Source organism: Phascolarctos cinereus, unplaced genomic scaffold, assembly GCF_003287225.1.
Source record: "Phascolarctos cinereus isolate Bilbo 61053 unplaced genomic scaffold, phaCin_HiC Scaffold_5;HRSCAF=322, whole genome shotgun sequence".
Taxonomy (NCBI): domain Eukaryota; kingdom Metazoa; phylum Chordata; class Mammalia; order Diprotodontia; family Phascolarctidae; genus Phascolarctos; species Phascolarctos cinereus.
In genome coordinates, this window is record NW_027555958.1 from 175,908,105 (window position 1) to 175,930,703 (window position 22,599).

Sequence of the window (22,599 nt, forward strand, 5' to 3'; positions counted from 1 at the left end):
TTTAAGGATGCCTCCATTGTCCATCTCTATAAAAGTAAAGGAAATATATTGTCCTATGAGAATCACTAGAGGATCTCTCTCTTAGTCATTGCCGGTGAGATTCTTGCCAGAGTCCTCCTTAACAGGCTGATCCTTCACCTGAAAGATGGTCATCTACCTGAGAATCATCCATTACAGCAAATGGTGACGTTTTGAATGCTATGGATAAGTTCACTTACCTTGACAGTGTACTTTCTAGGGATGTACACATTGATAATGAGATTGAGGCACAGGTTGCCAGAGCTAGCTCAATAATTGGGAAGTTCTGAAGAAAAGTGTGGGAGAAAAGTGATACTAGACTAACTACCAAACTGAAGGTCTACAAAGCTGTTGTGCTGACCTCATCGTTGTATGCCTGTGAAACATGGAGAGTACACCAGCACCACGCCAGGAAACTGAATCACTTCCATTTGAATTGTCTTGGGAAGATTCTGAAGATCATCTGACAGGATGAGATACCAGACACAAAGGTTCTTTCTCGCTAAACTGCCAGGCATTCAAACCTACTACAGAGAGCACAACTCTGATGGGCTAGCCACATTGTTCGAATGCCAAAATACACTTGCCAAAAAAACTATTTTATGGAGAACTCACACAGGGCAAGTGCTCACCCGGTGGTCAGAAAAAAGCAGTTACGAGAACCTTCTAAAGATCTCTCAAGAAACATTGGAATGAGGGTAGCTAGGTGGCACAGTGAATAGAGTACTGGCCCTGAAGTCAGGAGGACCTGAGTTCAAATCTGGCCTCAGATGCATAACACTCACTAGCTGTGTGACTGGGGACAAGTCACTTAACCCCAACTGCCTCACCAAAAAACCCCCCCAAAAACTTCAGAATTGATTGTGTGACATGGGAGACACTGGCATAGGTTCACCCAGCATGGCATGCCCTCATCAGAGGAGGTGCTGTGCTCTATAAGTAAAGTAGAATTGAAGTAGTTCAAAAGAAATGTGAGGTGTACAAATTTAGAGAATCCACCTCAAATGTTCACATGGACTATTCGTGCCCAACCTGTGGTAGAGCATTTTGAGCTTGCATTGGTCCGATCAGCCACAGCCAGAAGCACTGTAACTTGACTCTAACATAGTGATATCATTTTGATCCTCTTCGAGGATAAAGGACAACAAGCAACCATTATACACTTGGCAGGAACGATATGTTTCAGAGAAGAAATATTTGTTTTACATCTATGTATATGGGTACATCAATCTTCAAAAAAAAAAAAGTTATGGGGCAGCTAGGTGGCGCAGTGGATAGAGCACCGGCCCTGAAGTCAGGAGGACCTGAGTTCAAATCCGGCCTCAGACCAAACACCTGACACTTACTAGCTGTGTGACCCTGAGTAAGTCACTTAACCCCAACTGCCTTAAAAAAAAAAGAGTTATTTATCTAGTTAACTGGTTCCTTGCTCCTTCTGCCTGTACTTGCAGATAGGCAAGTATTTGGGCATTAGAACATTGTCAGCAATTACACGTCACAGTTCTCCTTGAGAGGTAACTATTATTTCTCAGGTGGGGCATTTCAATGGGAGGCTGTTGGGGTTTCAAGCCCTCTTCCACCATCTCCTTATAGCCAGGAAAGCCATTGTTTCCCATGTTTTCTCATAACCACAGTCCACCATTCCCAGAGAACATGATCCCAACACACTCTAATTTAAACATGGTGATACCACTTTGGAATCCTTCCCTGGAATGGGGAGGTAGAAAGAACAGAGAAGATGATCAACTATTAAGTAATTTACAGTGTGAAAAGGAATTGCACAGAGGGAGCATGTCTCATCTACTTTCTACCCTTAAGTAAATTCAGTTTAGCCTATCTGGAAGTAATTATTTTTAAATTAGCCAGAAAAGAAAAGAGTCATTCCTAAAGTGTCAAGAAAAGAATTTAAATCCCCTCACATTAGAAGGATTTCCACAAATCCAGGCCACTTTTCTCCGCACAGGTAATGGTTTGCTTGGGATAGTTAAATGATAAGCTGCCAAAATTTTACTTTAAACAAAAGAACTTCCCCGGAGGAAGCATGATTTGATGGAGTGATGCACTTGGAGTGAGAAGATCTAGATTCAAGATCTGACTGCCCCTTTCTACTAGTGTGATTTTGGGAAAATTCTTCACTTCTCCAAGCCTCAGTTTCCTCATCTGTAAAAGGAGGAAATTGGATTAGATGAGTTCTAAGGCTCCTCATTGTAGATATAACATTTTGTGATACTGAAAGTAAGAAGAAATCCTCCATAGGTTGGTATATAATTGGTATATATCTGGAGGACATAAGCGTTATGAATATTTGGTGAGATAGTCGACCTTTGTTTCTGTATTTGGTCAGCCTTTCCAGTCTATAGATGCAGAATATAAGGTCTGGAGAGTTTAAGTGACTTACCTATTTATGATCACGCAGATAGCAAAAGCATCTAAGACAGTATCTAAACACCCACATCAGTACTTTTTTTTTTTTAGGCAATTGGGGTTAAGTGACTTGCCCAGGGTCACACAGCTAGTAAGTGTCAAGTGTTTGGTCTGAGACTGGATTTGAACTCAGGTCCTCCTGACTTCAGGGCTGGTGCTCTATCCACTGCACCACCTAGCTGCCCCTACATCAGTACTCTTTCGTTTTCCTCCAATGCCATCAAGTATACTAAGGACTTTGCCATCATGACAAAGCTGATCTCTCACCCTGGAATTTCCCTCAGCATCTAAGACCTCATCCTGTAATAAATATCCTGCTGTCATGCCAGTCCACTTCACCCATTTGTGAGCTTCCATTTTTGGGACAGGCCTAGATCTGCAACGCTTCATTCCTCATCTGGTTAAACTTCTTACTCTAAGGATTTTGCCATTATGTCTCTGCCTTGGTATCCCTTATCTTCCCCTCCCCCCTTTTCATATGTTATCTTCTCCCATAAGAACATAAGCTCCTTAAAGAAAGAGACCATCTTTCTACTTTGTTTCTATTTGTATCTCCAGCATTTGGTAGAGTGTCTCACATATCGTAAGCACCTTAATAAATGCTTATTACCTATCTACTTATTTGCAATGGTGAAAGCTCTTCAATAAAAATCAAATAATGCTTTGGACTTCCTTAAACATTTTTTAACCCTAATTTATTTGCTCAGATATTTTTGAACCTGCAACATATTTATTTTCTAGTAAGAAAAACCCAGGCAACCCACTAAAAGAGGTGGCAGTCAGTTGCAGTCTCTTTCAGAGTAATAGGCAGAGCTCCCTGGATTGATTTTTAATCTCAGCCACTCTGGTAATTTTCTCTGAAAGGTTTTGAGGAACTCTCCTGAATGTTCTTAACTTTGATTTAGCCACCTTCAAAGAGAAAATGAGGGTTAACAAGCATGGCCTATCTTAGACATAGGACAAACTAAAGAGCCAAATGCAGCAGAAACGTACGATGATATTAATTAAATGAGCCAGTTGTCTTCCAGGATCTCCTCTTTAATAAAGCAAACCAATGTGGAAGTATGCCATGTCCTACTGGAGTTTGCTTATCCTGAAATATAATCCTCCTTCTATAATTTCCTTCTGATGCCTCCCAAGTAGGGAAGCACTCCACTCTTTAAACTGTGTTTTTATATAAATTAAATCAGCTAAATACCACCCAATATGTAAAACAGACTAAAATTAAAAGGAAATCTACAGGCAAATCTGAAGTAGGCAATTAGCCAAAAGTTCTAGAAAAATGCATGCTAAAGTAATTTCCACCTGTATTCATATTAAGATCTTCAGCTGGAAGAATTATAAGCATACTATTACAATATGGGAATGCATCTACCCCAACAGTAACTATTCATTAGGAATAAGAAAAATATTTTCTGACAGTTAACTATATATAAATTATAGTGCTCTAAGGTTTCCAAAGTATTTTACAAATATTATCTCATTTATCTTCACAACAATCCTGGGGGTTTGGAGGTGGGTGATATTATTATCCCTATTTTACAGATGAGGAGACGGAGGAAGAGAGAAGTAAAGTGACTTGGCCCAGGATGACATAGCTAGTTAGTATATGAGGCTGGATTTGAATTCAGGTCTTCCTAACTCCAAGTCCAGCACTCATCAATTCCTTTTGGATAATTCTGTCAAATCCCATTTGAAAACTTTTTTCACTTAACTTCCTATATCCAATATTCTACCTATATCCTATATCCTATGGCTTCTTAAACTTTTTTCCACTCACCCTTTTCAGTTTCAGCAGCATTGGCCTGAGGGCACGTGCAATGCAAACCGCACATGCTTTGTGTTCAGCACCAAGGCTGCTGTGAAGCTACATGATGCAACACTGGCAAGCACTGTCAGAAATACCCTGGATTCATTACACATATTACTTTTAATTAATTTTTGGTCATTGTGTGTTCAGGAACCTTTTACCATTGCCAAAAATTTCACAACCCACAGTTTGAGAAGCACTGCATAGTCTACCTATATCCAATACCATAATCATTCACTCTTTCAATTGATGACATACTTATGAATTTATATAATTGCCACGGAAAGGTTATATCCTCTGGTATGGTTGTCTGCCCCCCTTATTTCCCAAATCAGCTAATCACTTGCTTCTTCTAGGAAGGAAGGAGGAGAAATAGTCACTAGCAACACAGTAGAAAAAGTACAGGATTTCGAGTGAAAGGACCTGTGTTCAAATCTAAGCTCTGTCATTTAAAATTTGTCAAATTGGCCAACACACTAAAAACCTCTCTGAACCTCAGTTTCCCTAGCTGTAAAATGAAGTGATTAGACTATAAGACCTTTAAAGTCCTTCTAGCTCTATTTTCTACTTATCCCCAACCATCTCTAGCCCTTCAACTGCAGAGATACTCACTTGGAACATAAGTTGTCTTTCTCTATGCCAGGGTATTTTGTTTTTTGTTCTTATTTTTGATTGCTTCTTTGATCTATACCTACAACTTCATTTATTTATTTATTTATTTTGCTAGGCAATGGAGTTGCCTAGGGTCACACTGCTAGTGAGTGTTTTGTGTCTGAGGTCACATTTGAACTCAGGTCCTCCTGAGTCCAGGGCCAGTGCTCTATTCACTGAGCCACCTAGCTGCCTCCACACCTATAATTTTATTGGTGGAACTCCTTCCATCAATGCAGATCAGCAACTTCTCGGCAACTTGTCATAAAAAGTTGCCCAGGGAACTAAGAGGTTTAATGACTTGCCTAGGTCACACAAATAGTATGTGTCAGAGGCATTCCGCTCAGTGGAGCAAAACACAGCTCTCCTCAAATAGGTATCTCCATGCATATTTTAAGATTGTATAAGAAACTATGACAATGTCAAAGAGACAGTTTTGACAGCTGACTATCAACATCACAAGATAGAGGTTGGAATTGTGGTTTCATTGATATAAATTGCTCCTGATGAGGAAACTCCCTCTACCAATGTAGTTGCCACCTTTTCTTTAATTTATAGTCTTAGAGAGTTACTCAGAACATTAAGAGGTTAAGTTGCTTGAACAGGTGACAGCCCATATGTGTGAAAGGTAGGACTATGAACTTAGGTCTGCCTGGTTCTGAGGCCAATTCTCTACCCACGATACCATGCTGCCTCTCAGCATAAAGAAGTAATAAAAATAAAGAGACAGAGGCATTCCAAAGGTGCTTGCTAGTGTCATCAATGTTCCACCAAGTACAAATGGAAAAGGAAATGCTTGCGGATGGTAGGTATTATAGATGTTTCTGTTCATGAAGGGGCACTGTGCTGACTCTAGTGAGTCCCAGAACATTACAAGGTCCCTCCATCAACGTAGAATACTGCCCCATCCACATGTCTCACCCCACACCATTCTTGTTCATGTCTTTTTAGAAATCCTCTGGATTTAGTAAGTACATTGGAAGCTTTCCTCTGGGTGTCTTAATATTTTGTGGATGCCAGTATCTCAGGCTGTTCATCTTTTATCACTTATTCTTGCAACAAACCTGGCCCAGCCACATTCCTGGTCATACATATCCTCAATGATGTCTTTTACTTTTACTTACTTAATTCCATCACGCATTTTTACCTTCTATTTGGATTTTTGTATTCAGAAGAGCATTGTGATAAATGTCCACACCACTGGAAACACAGATACACTTAAGCATTCAGAGTAAATAACAGGTTAGGAGTACAAACCATGATTTATTCTGGGTTTGGGAGATGACTTAGAACGATAGACCATTAGGGAGGTCAATATTTCATCAGAAGGAAGCAGAGTCAAGATGGAGGAGCGAGAGTCAGCATTTTCACCCAGCTCGCCCAATACATCTTCTCTACAACAATCTAGAAAATGCACCAGACCAAATTTTGATCAGGAAACCAAGAAAAGGTCAGTGAGTCATGTTTTCAGCCCATAGCAGGTTAGGAAGACAGATGAAGGGTCTGTGGAAATAGGGCTCGGGGCTGGCCAGAAGCAATGAAGACGGAGGATAGTAAGGGAGCTAAGATTGAACCCCAAGGCTGGGAGGACCAGAGAAAAAAGATCACAGGGACTTGTGAAGCAGTGGTGGGAATAACAACAGGTGAGATCTGGCAGCTCGCTCATACATTACCCAGTTTAGGGTCACAGTTCCAGAGTGGAATGGAGTGGTCACAAACAAAACAGGCCCCAGCTATGTATGGAGCAAGAAACAAGCTTCAAAAACTTAGCTAGGTGGTTTCTGAGCCCAAGAGCAGAGGGGGGGACTCAGTTCTAAGGTTTATCCCTGGTCATAAGCCAATAGTGGAATAACCAAGAAAGGAAACAGAGAAAGGGGAGTCAAGCAGTACGGTCATGCTGAACCTGCAGAACTTCTCAGCAGGCTAACAGTAACCGAGTCCAACAGCAGCGTACTGAAACTGAACCACACGTAATCCAAGAGACCTAAAACTGGGTCAGGAACTTGGAGAGCTCATACCAGAAAGGCAGTGGACAAACCTTTCCCCAGATCACACTACTCTGGAAGCACCAAAACCTGTAGACCCCCAAACTGAGCTGTGAAAACAAGAGAATATAAAGATACAAAAGCTCAGGCCAAAAATCACCATCCCTACCCCCCCCCACCACTGAAGTAAGCAGAAACCAACAGCAATACAAAGTACGAGGTCAAGACATTGGTTAGAAGAAGAAGCAAGACCAGAAAGAGCTACTATGGCCACAGGGAAGCTAAAAAAACACACAGAAGACAATGATTTGAAAACATCTTTAAGCAAAGCCTCAAAGAAAAATGCAGATTGGACACAAGGATTCTTAGAAGAGTTAAAGAGCTCTAAAAAGGGCAAAAAACATATTAAAAACCATATAAGAGCAGAAGCAAAAATATGAGAAAAGAAATGAGAGCTATGCAAGAAATTTATGAAAAGAGAATCAACAACTTTGTAAAACAGGTACAAAAAAATTACATAGAAAGTAACTCCTTAAAAATTAGAATTGGCCAAATAGTAAAGGAAATACAAAATGTTACTGAAGAAAATGACTGCTTAAAAACTACAACTGGCCAAATGGAAGCCAATGACTCTATGAAATATCAAGAAATAACAAAATAGTGAAAAGACTAAAAACACAAAAGAAAACGTGAAATATCTCATAGAAGAAGCAACTGAACTAGAAAAAAGATTGAGGACTGATAATTTAAGAATCATTGGACTACCTGAAAGCCATGAACAACAACAAAAATGCCAAGACATTATACTTCACAAAACTATAAAAGAAAACTGCTCACAGAGGGGCATATTTCACTGCATAATCATCATCACCGCATAATCATCACACCCTATTTTTTTCAGTCCAAAAATTGGTTTATAACATTTCATCACATAATCATCGCATGGTATAATTCTGTTCATCATGCTGCTTAAAAGGTAAACAAAGCAGCAATGTCATATGCCACTGGCATATGGATATGCATTTATCTCTCGCACACTGTGAGCCATGAGCCTAGAATTATTAGCACATGTGCATTGTTAGTATATTTCTGAAAGCCAACCTGTGTGGTTTGTTTTAGAGTGCTACAGTACTAACAGTATTTTCACTCAACCCAATGAAGAGCCATAGGCACCAGTGGAACAGGCAGGCAGGTGAAGCTGTCATGAGTAAGTCACACGATATGGTAAGGCTTGCATCTTCCCAATTTTAATGTATATTCACAAGTAGTCTGTGCATCCTAATCTTGTACCAAAGACAGTTTAGTAAGAAATGATTTTTAAGTAATACAAGCACATTTTTTTTAAAAGAAGCTTCACATAATGGTTGTACCCCACTTTTTGTGGCATAAAATCTATGATGACTATGTGGTATAATACAGTAAAAATGGGAAAAAAAATCTACTTGTCATCTCCTGAAAGAAACTCCCAAATGAAAACTCTCAGGAATTTTATAGCCAAAATCCAGAACTCCAAGGTCAAAGAGAAAATACTACAAGTAGCAAAAAATAAATACTTCAAGTATTGTGAAACCACAGTAAGGATCACACATCTTTTAACTGCTACCACAATAAAGGAACAGAGGGCTTGGAATATGCTATTTCAGAAGGCAAAAAGGATCTACAATTACAGCTAAGAATAACCTATCCAGGAAAACTAAGTATAATCCTATTGGGGGGAAAATGGATATTTAATGAAATAGAAGACTTTCAAGCATTCTTGATGACAAAACCAGAGCGGAATAGAAAGCTGACATTCAAACACAGGACTCAAGAGGAACAGAGAATGGTACACATGAGGAAGAAATACTCAGGAATTAAATAAGGTTCAACTGTTCACATTCTAATGGGGGAGAGGAAACATGCAATGGCTCAAAATTAGAGCTCTTAAGGAGTCTAATTAGACAAAGAGCCTGGGTGTGATTCTATTACATTGAGATTGTGTAAAAAAAAGAAAGGAATAGTGAGGAAGGGGAGTGTATTGGGAGAAGTGGAAAGGAAGAAGAAGAATGGGGAAAATCATTTCACATAAATAGACCATACAAGGAAGAGTTTATGCCATGGAGGTGACACCGAGGGCAACATTTGAACCTCATTCTCATTTGAACTTTTTCAGGGAGGGATGAATAAACATACACACACAGTTGGGTACAGAAATTCATTTTACACTACCAGGAAGTAGGAAGGAAAGAGGTTAAGAGAAAAAGAAGAAAGGAATAAGAAGAAAGATGGATTAAGGAAGGCAGTGGTTAGAAGCAAAACAGACTCTTGAGGAGCGGAGAGGGTAAAAAAAGAAAGGAAAAGTATAAGAGAATAGAATGAAGAGAAATACATAGTAATCATAACTGTAAATGGGAATGGGATGAATTCATCTATCAAACAGAAAAGGACAGCAGAATCCAATAGTATTTTTTTTTACAAGAAATACACTGGAAAAAGAAAGATGCCTGTAGAATTAAAATACAGGATTAGAGCAGAATCTATTATATTTCAACTGAAATAAAAAAAGCAAGGGTGGCAATGATGATCTCAAAACAAAAGCAAAAAGAGACCTAACTGAAAGAGATAAGCAGGAAAACCACATTTTGACAAAAGATATCATAGACAATGAATTAATATCAATATTCGACATGTATGTACCAAGTAGTATAACATCTAAATTCTTAAAGGAAAAGATAAATTAATTATAGGAGGAATAGTAAAAATATATTAGTGGGGTATATATGCATGTATATGTGTATATATGTATACGTACATGTTTGTGTATATATCTATACCTATATTTTTATTTTTAGGCAATTGGGGTTAAGTGACTTGCCCAGGATCACACATCTAGTAAGTGTCAAGTCTTTGGTCTGAGGCCACATTTGAACTCAGGTCCTCCTGACTCCAAGGCTGTTGTTCTATCCACTGTGCCACCTGGCTGCCTCCCTATATCTAAATATATCTGTGCTTACTTGTAGCCTTCTGGGGGCAGGGAGGAAAGGGGAAAAAGAACAAAATAAAAAGTGTACAGCAGAGAACAAAAGAAAACTTACAAGGAAGCAAAGGAAAGATGGACACCTCTCAACACAACTTGTAGTATTTATTACATTGGCTTTCTTGAAATGGGAATTTATTGCTACATATTTTAAATCTTCTCTTATATTCTGCTATGCACATGTTTTTTCTTATTTTGTATTTGTTTCAATATTTAATTTTATAATGTTTCTTTTTCTTTTTATTGTGTATTTAAGCTTCAGTATTTAAGTCTAAAATTAAAAAAAAAAGAAAAATATATTGGTGGGGAAACCTCAATTTACCCCTCAGATCTAAACAAACCATAAACAAGAAAGAAGTATAGGTGATGAATAAAATTTTAGAAAAGTTAGATATGGTAGCCATCTGGAAAATATTGAATGGGAATAGAAAAGAGTATGGCTATTTCTTAGCTGTGTATGGCATCTTCGTAAAAATTGGCCATGTATTAAGGCATAAAAACCTCACAAATAAATGCAGAAAAGCAGAAATATCGAATGCATTCTTCTTCTGACCATAATGCAATAAAAATACATTCAATAAAGTATTTTTGAAGCATAGATTAAAAATTAATTATAACAAAATAACCAAATCCTAAAGAATGAGAGGGTCAAAGGAAAAGAAATCATAGAAACAATCAACAGTTTCATTAAAGATAATGACATCAGTGAGACAACAATCCAAAATTTGTGGGATGCAGCCAAAGAAGTAACTAAGGGAAAATTTATATCTTTAAATGCTCACATAAAAGAGAGAAAGAAATGACTGATGAATTGGGCATGCAATTAAAAAGAAAACTAGAAAAACATCAAATTAAAAATCCCTAATTAAACACTAAGATAGAAATTCTGAAAATCAAAGGAGATTTATGAAATTGAAAGTAATAAAACCATTGAACAAATAAATAAAACTAGCAGTTGTTTAAAAAAACCCAATAAAATAGAGAAATCATTGGCTCATTTGCTTTCTTACAAAAGAAAGAAAACCAAATTACCAGTATCAAAAATGAAAAAGGTGAATTCATAACCGATGAAGAGGAAATAAAAGCAATTATTAGGAGCTATTTTGCCCAACTATATGCTAATAAGACTAATAATCTGAATGAAACAGATGAATATATGTATATGTATGTATGTATATGTATATATATATGTTTATATATGTAACTGCCCAGATTAACAGAATAGGAAATAGAATAGTTAAATTACCTTATCTTAGAAAAAGAAATGAAACAAGATATAAATGAGGTCCCTAAGCAGGGGAAAAAACCCCCCAGAACCATATGGATTTCGTGCAAATGCTACCAGCCATTTTAAAAACAATTAATTCCAATACTACATAAACTGTTTGCAAAAACAGATAAAGAAAGAATTCTACCAAATACCTTCTATGACATAAATATGGTTTTAAAACCTAAACCAGAGAGATTCAAAACAGAAAACAGCAGACTATAGAGCAATTTTCCCTAATGAATATTGATGCAAAAAATTCAAAATACTAGCAAGGAGATTATAGCAATTTATTACAAAGATCATACACTCTGACCAGGTTGGATTTATATTAGGAATACAGGTTCAATATTGGGAAAACTGTGAGCACAATTGACCGTTTCAATAAAACAACAACAAAAATTATGATTATTCCAATAGATACAAATAAAAACTTTTAACAAAATACAACACCCACTTCTGTTAAAAATACTGGAAAGCACAGGAACAAATGGAGCTTTCTTTAAAACAGTAAGTAGTATATCTCTAAAGTGAAGAGCAAGTATTGTTGGTAACAGGGATAAGCTAGAAGCCGTTCCATTAATATTAGAGGTGAAGCAAGGATTTCTATTATCACCATTACTATTCAATACCATACTATTAATAATAATACCTAACATTTATATAGCACTTACTACGTGCCAAGAACTGTGCTAAATGCTTTACAATTATTATGTAATTTGATTGTCACAACACCTAAGGGGGTAGGTCCTATTACTCTCTCTATTTTACAGATAAGGAGATTGAGGCAGGCAGAGGTTAAGTGACTTGCCTAGAGTCACACAAGTAGTAAGTGTGTTGAGTCTGATTTGAACTCAGGTCTTACTAACTACAGGTTTAGCCTCTATCTACTGTACTTCCTAGCAGCTATGCTGCTAGCTATAGCAAAAATATTTTTTAAAATGGAAGGAATAAGCATAAGCAATGAGGAAACAAAACTATCATTCTTTTCAGAAGATATGATGGTTTACCTAAAGAATCCTTGAGAGTCAATTAAAACACTCATCCAAACAATTAACAAGTTCAGCAAAGTTGCAAGATATAAAATAAACTCACACAAATCACCAGCATTTCTTTATGTTACCAAGAAAATCCAGCAGGAAGGGATAGAGAAATACCACCTGAAATAATTACAGACAGTATATAATACTTGGGAGTCTACCTACCAATATACATGAAGGAACTATATGAAAACAGTTACAAAATACCCTATAAAGACAGATCTAAATAACTGAAGAAATTACTAACTGTTCGTATGAATGCTAAGCCAACATAATACAAATGGCAATATTACCTAAATTAATTTACTTATTCAGTGCCATACCAAGCTACCAAAGACTTACCTTATAAAGCTAGAAAAATATGACAAAATTCATCTGGAGGAACAAAAGGTCAAGAATATGAAGGGGATCAATGGAAAAAAAAGGGAAGGAACTGAGTCTAGGACTGCCAGATCTCAAATTATATGTATTATAAAAGCTAGAAGTCATAAAAACAATTTGGTACTGGATAAGAAATAGACTGATCTGTGGAAAAGATTAGGTACACAATATACAAAGCAAATGAATATAATAACCTAGTAAGTGACAAACCCAATGATCCCAGCTATTGGGGCAAAAAGTCACTATTTGACAAAAACTTTGTGAAAACTGGAAAACAGTCTGGCAGAAACTAAGCAAAGACCAGCCTCTCACTTGCTATAACAAGGTAAATACAAAAAGGGTACAGGATTTAGACATACATCGTGACATCATAAGCAAATTAGTGGAGTAGGGAAGAAAATACCTGTCAGGTGTATGGATAGAGGAAAGTTCATATCCAAGTAAGAGAGAGAGAGAGATACATAAGAGGTGAAATGGTTAATCTTGATTACATAAAATTAAAGAGATTTTGCACAGAAAAAACCAATGCAGCTAAAATTAGAAGAAAAGCAAGAAACTGGGAAAATATCTTTGCAGTAAGTTTCTCTGATAAAGCTCTCATTTCTAAACTATATAGGGATCTGAGTCAAATTTACAAAATAAGAGCCATTCCCCAACTGATAAATAGTTAAAAGGTACGAATAGATATTTTCAGAGGAAGAAGTCAAAGCTATCAAGAGTCATAAGAAAATAGACTCTAAATAATAATTAAAGAAATACAAATTAAAACAACTGAGGTTCTACCTCATACTCATTAGATTGGCTAAAACGACAAAAAAGGAAAATTACAAAGCCAGAAGGGTTGTGGGAAAACAGAAACACCAATGCCCTGTTGATAGACCTGGGAACTTGTGAACTAATCCGACCATTCTGGAAAGCAATTTTGAACTGACAGGGTATTAAATTATAAAATGATCCATATCCCTTGACCTAGCAATACTACTACTAGGGCTATACCCCAAAGAGAATGAAGAAAGAAGAAAAGCACCCATATGTATAAAAATGTTTATAGTAGCTTGTTTTGTGGTGGCAAGAATTTTGAAAGTAAGAGGATGCCAATCCTCCAGGGAATGGTTGAATAAGTTATGATATATGAGTATGATGAAATACTATTGTGCTATAAGAAATGATGAAGGGGATAGCTTAAGAGAAACCTGGAAAACCTGTATGAACTGATGCAAAGTGAAGACAGCAGAACCAGAAGAACAAGCTACATAGTAACAGCAATATAATAATCAGCTTAGAAAGACTTAGTAATAACTCTGATCAGTAGAATGACCTACAACTCCCAAAGGACTCATGATGAAACATGTTGTCCACCTACAGATAGAGAACTGATGGACTCTAAGTATGGACTGAAGCAAATTCAAAAACATCCTTTTCTTGCTTTTTTCCTCTTTCTTGAAGGGGAGGCATGACTATTGTGGAAATCTGTTTTGCATAAGTACACATATTTGTAATAGGTTTTGTTTTTCTCGCCTTCTTTTTGAGTGAGAAAGGGGGTGGAGGAGGCTGAGAATTTAGAACTAAAAAAAAGAATCACACTACATTTGTGATATAAACAACAAATGAATGAATAAAATACATTATCAGTTACCTTCTTTTGGATTTGGATATTTGGATCCAAATTTGGATATTTGGATTTGAAACATTTGGATATATAGGCACCATTTTTGGTCAATGATAGATTTCACCATACCCTTACTTCCAACACCAACTAAAACATTACAGAAATATGAAAGGTCCGTATATAAAATTATTTTATACAGAGGTATCTCTCAGTGTCTCCATTTTATTAATGCCCATTTTATTTGAGTAAATGTAGAAGGAACAAAATGGTTTTTATACTTGTAACATTACTAAGTTCAAGGCACTAATTCCAAAGGTTGTGGAGGCAACCAGTCTCTCCTGCCCATTCCTTAACATTGAGCAGCAAAATTCTCTAAATGTAGTTATATAATAAACATTAGTTTCATGTTACTAAACATGAAGACAAAATCCAGTGCATAACTCATGGATATTCCACTGTGGCTTACTGAAGGATTTATGCATTAGTAGTAGCTAAGCTATGCCTACCACAATGCATTCCATAATGTCTATTTTATAACCCTATACACAATAATACAAATGTACATATGCACAAATATATATGTACATACACATGTCTATTATTTAGGATTTTCAAACTAGTAAATGCTTTCTCCTTCCTTTTCACAGTGAATTGACATTGCTTACTAGAAAAGTATCAAGGAAAAGTTCTAACTCCTTATAAAAAAATCTCTGCCATCCTTTCGACAAAAGAACATGCCTCAAGACCATTCCCCTGACAATGACAGTGGTCAGGTTATTTGGAGATAAAAAGACCTTTGTTAGAAGTCTGGCTTCTACCTATATTCTACCCATAGGCTTATTTTGCCTAATCTATACAATCTATCGCTAGTCCCTGTTCTGTCTTACTATCCCTAAACTGCCGTAGGGTTGTGGGTAATTTTTCACTGCCTTCTAGGTTACCTGCAAGTTTGTTCTGTAAGAATGTAGGGAAGATCTTTTTTTTTTTGTTTCCAAAATTATAATGTTCAGGGGCAGCTATGTGGTGCAGTGGATAGAGCCCCAGCCTTGGAGTCAGGAGGACCCGAGTTCAAATCTGGCCTTAGATACTTGACACTTACTAGCTGTGTGACCCTGGGCAAATCACTTAACTCCGATTGCCTCACAAAAAACCAACCAAACAAAATTACAATGTTCATTGCAGTTCCCTTAAAGTAGGGTTTGTTTGTTTTGTTTTTCCAGTAGCAACAGACTTCGGCATCCTGACAGCATTCTGGTCCTATCCTCATCATCCATAATTTAGCCAAGTCACTTGCCCTAGATTTCCAGGGAACTAGAAAACTGGAACATCTTTGCCACGCTTCAAAAATGGTGCCTTTTCTGCAAATGAAGGAAAATTTAGTAAGTTATCTTTGATGCTGTCACCCCATCTCTGATGCTGCAACCCCCAATAGCCATTTGGGGAGTTAACCACTCCTCGCCCTACTAGCTCATCTAAGACATAGCCCTTTCTTTGGTTCAGAAGCTGGCAGAAGCTCAGGTTGAGACACAGACCTAAGGAACATCCTGTCTCATTTCCAGCCGTCCTAAGAACTCTGATGTTTTAAATGTTATCCTTCAACAAGCCTTATTAAGAATATATAATTTCTGAATGAAAGGCCTGTTACTTTATTCTCTGGGTAGGTAAGTTTATCACAAAATCATACATTTCAGAGCACACTTAATAGTAATAATATTATTTATTATATTAATAATAGCATTTATATGGGGCTTTAAGGCTTGCAGGGCATCTTAAATACATTATCTCAATAGTTGCTATTATCACCCCCATTTTACAGATGAAGAAAATGAGGGTGAAAGAGAATAAGTGCCATGCCCAGGGACATGCTATTAACTATTTTCTACCTATATTCATGTTATTTGCCCTGGCAGAATGTTGTTTTGTTTTTTGTTTTTATATCCCCAGTATCTAGCATAGTGCTTGTCACACAGTAGATATTTTTAACAAATGTTTGCTGAATTGACCTTGGGCAACACCCTTAACAAAATGAGTGGCTTTCACTAGCTGATCTCAAAAGTCCAGTACAAAAAACTGTTCAAAAAGTTCAAAAGTTCAGCAAAGTAAAAAGGAGGAATTGGTCAGATTTTCCTATTTATTTTACTTCCTACATTTAGAGGTAATTCAAATCCTACTTCGGGATTTGAATTCAAGTATTCCAGATTCCAGGTCCAGCATCATATCTGTTATACCACTTAGCTGCCAACTATCTCTAAATGTAGGATATAAATGGATAAGAGAATTTGATCTATTCCCCCTTTTCAATTATTTCCTACAAACCTCTCTAAATAACCCCAATTCATTTGATGAGAGTAGTCTAGCAGTAAAATAACACATTATGCCTGGCTTGTCAGATGAATGCTGAGTGTAAGAAACATGGAATATGATAGGACCCCCTGAGATACTTATCACTGGGGGCACGATCCTTTGGGCCTGTAGAGTTCCTAGTTCTTCCAGAGCCATTGGGAAGCACCAGCATTCATGTCATGGCTGCAAGACAAATCTTTGGCAACACTGGATTTTGAGACTAGACTGCTTTTGTTTCCATGGAGCAAAACTTCTTCTGAAGTTTATCAGTTAAAGTGTCATGTCATTATAGACCACGGAGATTTCTTAGCCAAGGTATACGAGGCTGAGCTCACAGACAGCCTTTTCTCAATTCATAATCAGTCTTTTGAGCAACTCAGCCTTGGAATATATTCAAAACCTTCAGCTGCCTCCAAAACAGGTGTCTTTAATCTGGTGGGGGAGGCCAATAATTGGTCAGTTTCTCACAATCAGTTTAAGAATGACACATTTGGGGGCAGCTAGGTGGCGCAGTGAATAGAGCTCTGGCCTTGGAGTCAGGAGGACTTGAGTTCAAATCCAGTCTCAGAAACATGACACTTAATAGCTGTGTGACCCTGGGCAAGTCACTTAACCCCATTGCCTCACCAAAAAAAGCAGAAAGAAAAAAAAAACAATGCAAAGAAAAAAAAAGAATGACACATTTTAAGTGACCTTGGGAAGTGGCTATCATTTCAGGGTGGGAAGCATGCCCAGTTTAGATTTGAATGGTGACCCTGAAAATGACCTTGTAAAGAAGCTGAAGGAATTGCTACCATTATCTAATGGGGAGAAGTACTTTTGGCTTCTCGAAAAAGTTAGTAAAAACACATCTGGAACTTTTAGCACACAAACTATGTGGTTACCAGTGGACAGATTTCAAAGAAAACTATTGAGTTTACATGAAATTTAAAAGTGATTACAATAAACTGTATTTAATAAATAAAGCACTGGCTAATATAAATGATCATCCAGGACAAATACCTCCCTGACTCTCAGCTTCATTTAATCAACGAGCAAGCATTTATAAAGTGTCTATTATGTACCAGGCACTGTGCTAGATGCTGAAATGAAGAGACATTTATTCCAAAAACTTAAAAAAAAGCCAAACCACACTTAGCTGGTTCCCCTATGTCTTTCTGGCCCACAATTTTTGATTCCTAATTTGAACATGAATACAGAATGAAAAATAACTGAATAAAAAGGCAATCCAGAATCAGATAGACTTAGTCAATCTGCTCTTCCCTATGAATGTTACTCTTAAATTCAAGTCAAATCAATCAGGAGCCAGTCTCTTATTTATTTTTCATCTTTTTGGCAATGCTCTTGACTTCTTGCCTTGAAAAGAGCCAGAAGTAGTTAATTCTACCTCATATTGGTCAATGAGACATGAGAATGCAGACCAGTAGATGCAAAATAAAAATCTCTGGTCAGAGTAGAGAAATGTCCCTTACAACAGTCTTCCAGAGCAGTGATTAAAGAACACTTGACTCAGCTTCTGATTCTTGAGACTTCACTATTCCTATCCCACCCCTGACCCACCATGCTGCTACTTCCTGATCACCTTCATGACATCACACATCCCAGTGCACACAGCACTTCCAGCACCACTTTGCACTTCTACCTCTGGAAACAGTATTCAAATTAATACTACCATTTTGGGCAAGAACACACTGAATCAATTGCTCCATTCACTATCCCCATGACTTCCCTGACCCCTATTAAAATATATTAAAAAAAACATCTTTGAGGTCTGGAATTATATTGTTTTTGGCATTTGTTTCCTTTACAGATTCTTGAGTGATAGAGACCTGAGTTCAAATTTGACCTCAGACACTTCTTAGCCATGTAACCAGGTAAACCATTTGCCCTCTCTCACTCTCAGTTTCCTCATCAGTAAAATGGGAATAATAATAGTACTTACCTTTCAGGGTCCTTATGAGGATAAAATAACATGTAAAGCACTTTCCAAACTTTAGAGTACTATGTAAATTCTAGCTGTTACTATTATTGTTGTTGTTATTGCTGTTGAACTAGAAGTTGGTAAAATATTTATAGTATATCTAGTGTTATAAGGAAGAATATAGTATTCCTGTTCTCCATAAATGGGTGATTCAATTGGATAGACAAAGCATATGTACATCAAAGAGTTAAATAATAATGTGAGAGAATATGTTTTTGAGTAACAGTATGAGTGGCAGGAAAAATAGAAGGGGGCATCAGTGGAGGCTGGGCTATCAGGTAAAGTCTCATGGAATACTAGAGCTAGGTCCTAAAAATCTCTGACAGACTGAGGATATGGGAAAGGGCATTCTAGACAGAAGGTACAATATGGCAAAGGCTTAGAGTTGGATTGAGCACGGACTGTTTGGGGGAAAGTGAAAAGGCTAGCAAGTCCAAATGGTACAGAGAGCTCATGGGAGAATAAGAAGAAATCAAGGTGAATAAATAGAATTTTTGCTAGACTGTGAAGCCCCCTTGACTACTGGCCAGAATGAGAGGATTAGGATTATCATCCAGCAGAGTAGCAGTGTCAAACTCAAATAGAAAAAGATGTCTACCAGAATCATATTGACTTAGAAAACCACAAATTAACATTATCTATGTTGAACTGTGTTTCTGTTTATTTTGTTAAGCCGTTCCCAATGACATTTGCATCTGTTTAGGGATGCAAAGCTTGAGAATTTTGCAGCAGCATGTGAGTTTGACACCTCTGTTGCAGAAAACAGGGAACTCCTGGAAGCTTCTGAGCAAAGTGTTCTAAGACTGAATCTAGATGCTCCCCCCAACCCCAGGATTACTGGAATAGAAGCCTGGACTAGAAGTCAAGAGTCAGTCTGAGTAGCTGTTTCAGTATTCTAAGAATAAAGTGTTGACAATATGAACTGAGGTGCTGGCAGTGAACAGGAATATAGAGAGGGAGGGAGAGGTGCAAGAGACATTTTGAAAGAAGAAAAAAATAAACCCTAGTGACTGGCCAGACCCTGGTTAAGGCAACCCCAGATGCTGTAGTTATATCATCCCATTTGTGTTGTCTCTCCCTATTAGAATAGGAGTTCCCTGAGGAAAGAAACTACCTCTATTTTCTGTTTGCATCCCGAGGGCTTAGCACAGTGCTTTACAAAAAGTAAGCCCTTAATAAATGCTTTAATTCAGTGGAGGAATCAAATAGGACCCAGAAACAGTGGGCCTAAGTGATGGAAAGAAAAGTGGTAACATTAATAGACACAGTAAATTGAAAAGGGGAATTCGTCTGGGGAAGGCTGAGTTTGACTTTGAAAATATTGAATCTAAGCTGATGGTAGGATATCTACACGGAAAAGTCTTGTAAGCAACATCAGTGAAGGTCTCTAGTGAGGCTTTCATATGTAGCTGTATAGATCGATCAATTGATAGATCGATTGATAGACAGCTTTCATATGTAGCTACATAGATAGGTATCTACATAAGTAAATATCTATCTACACTACATGTATAAATACACATTATACACATGTAGTGTAGATCTATAAATACGTAGTGTATATATGCATTATACACATGTAGTATAGATAGATATCTACTTGTATAGACATCTATCTACATGCACATGTACATACACACATAATATATAAAGAATATACATGTTTGTTATTTTTAAAAAATGTCTGTTTTAGATCCTGTTCTGAAATTATGGGAAGGTCCTGAATGGTGGATGACTCTATTTATGAGCAGATGGTTAAATAAATTATGATGTTCAAATATAATGGAATACTATTGTGGCATAAGAAATGAAGAAATGCTTTCAGAGAAACGTGGGAAGACTTGTATGGACTGATGCAGATTACAACAGGCTGAACTAGGAGAATAATTCATACTGTAACAACAATATTGCAAAAATGAACAGTTTTGAAAGACAGATGAGAAGCATAGAAGCTTGTAAAAATAGGCAGATAACGAGATTAGGGTATTTCAGGTGAAGTGGCAGGGAAGGCTGGAGAATGGAATAGTTTGAAAGATCATAGGATCATAGATTTAGAGTTGAAAGGTTCTTCAGAGGTCCCCTCAACCCCCTCATTTTACAGATGAGGAAACCAAAACTCAGAAAGGTTAAGTGACTTGCCTTAAATCACACACCTAATAAGAGTTAAGAGGAAAAATCTGAACCGAGGTTTTCCTTGGACAACATCCAGCACTTAAAAACATTATTCCATGATGTTGCTGCTTGGGAAAGGGGGGTTCTGGAGAGCTCTTTCTTATTTCTGTTTGAAAGCTCATCTACCAACTCATCTTCAAAAACTCCAACTGGGTTAAGTAAATGCTGGGATTTTATAGTTCTGAAAAAAAGAATAAGGTGGAAAGATGGAAGGGAATTGGGAGTCAGAGAGATCTGGCTCATGTTCAACTTTTATTTAGATTTCACCTTTGTACCGAAATTCAGTTCAATCAGCAAGCATTAATTAAGCACCTTTGAGATGGCATAGTATATAGATAGTAAACCTTGAGGCCAGGAAGAGTTGAATACTAGTCCTGCCTCTGACTCATGCTGTCTGTGTGACCCCAAATAAGTTCCATGACCTCTCAGTGTACTAGGCAACTCTCTAAGGCTAAAAGTTGTAGAGAAGGGGTGGATATGCACTGGGAGGAGTTTCCTCCCCTGGGGAGCTCTCTAGACCAATGAAATCAGAGGTCCAGTCTCTATCCCTGTTTCTAACTAGGTGCCTAGCACTATGTTAGGTACCACAAGAGAACAAAAGATGTACAAGGGACTGATTTCTTGCCCTTAGGAGCTCACAATCACATCAAAGAGACAAGGCCTCCACACAGGAAACACTTAGATTAGATTGTGAGCTTTTCCTCATTAGATTGTGAACTCCTTGAGGGGAGGGATTATCTTTTGCCTCCATTTGTATCACAGTGCCTGGCATATAGTAGGCACTTAACAAATGTTTATTAATTAATTTATTGATGGGCTGTTACAAGGGTGTACAGGGTATACACAATCAGGCCTACAGTGGGTGCTGTAGACCAAGAGTAAAAGAACTTCAGAAAAAGGAGTGATCCAGACTTACCTTTTTGAAAATTACAAGGGTTTTCCCTCACCTTTTCTCAAAGTCCTAACAGTCCAGCCAGAAGATATTTGTCTACGTATTCAAACCAGTCTCCTAACTTTACTACATAATTTACCTTGTATTGCTTTCTAACAAATTGTCCTAAAGATACAGGGGTTCTTGACTTCTGTGAACTTTAAAAAATATATATTTTGATAACTGTATTTCAATATAATTGATTTAATTTGTAATTCTATTTATTTTCTTTTATATATTAAAAAATATGACTCTGAGAAGGAGTCCCCAAGCATCAAGAGTGCCAAAGGGGTCTTTCATACAGACACAGACACAGACACACACAGACATACAGACACACAGACACAGACAGACAGACAGACTCCCCCCCCCTTAATTTAGAATGAACTGTAATAAAATCAGGTCACTGCAAACCTCCCATGACTACTATTTTATCCATTGCCAGGGGGTAAGTGAAGACCTCCAAAGCTGATATACATTTTAAAGTCAGTTATCACATGGATTTTACACTATATACTTTAATGTTTAATTTTCTCTTGCCAGATACTGTTGTCTTGTAAAACGAACACAGGGAGAAACCCATACAGATTTTAAAAATCCATGTGATTTTTAATGTCTGCCAAATGTTAATTACAAATTACTTATCATGAAAAACAGAAAATAAAAGCACTTTGAATCCCCTCCTTTTTTCTCTCCCTTCCCCACCAAAAAAAAAAAAAAGGAGCAGCTTTTTTTAAAGCTGTGAACCCAAAAGAACAGTCTTGCAGACAATGGTAAGAGGTAGGCTAGTTGCCAGGGAATTTCTAAAGAGTTTTCCCTCTTGTTACCTTGGTAACGGCTACCTTGGCACCCTTGTTGATAAGCTGCACCACATTATCCGCTTGGCCTTTGTACGCAGCTATGAGAAGGCGTTCTGAAAGCACAGCGACCACATCCTGCTGGCTCATGAATTAGGAGAGAAAGGTTTTCGG

At 37.4% G+C, this 22,599-nt stretch overlaps 1 protein-coding gene across 2 annotated transcripts in view; it reads right to left on the reverse strand.

Annotated features, from left to right (window-relative positions):
* ANKRD6 (ankyrin repeat domain 6) overlaps window positions 1-22,575 on the reverse strand; it is a 94,266-nt gene extending 71,691 nt beyond the window's left edge. For both annotated transcript variants that reach the window (XM_020963058.2, XM_020963054.2), the window contains exon 1: window positions 22,456-22,575. In XM_020963058.2, the coding sequence (XP_020818717.1) occupies window positions 22,456-22,575 (120 nt within the window). The remainder of the gene's footprint in view (window positions 1-22,455) is intronic.
* Between the last annotated feature and the right edge of the window lie 24 nt (window positions 22,576-22,599).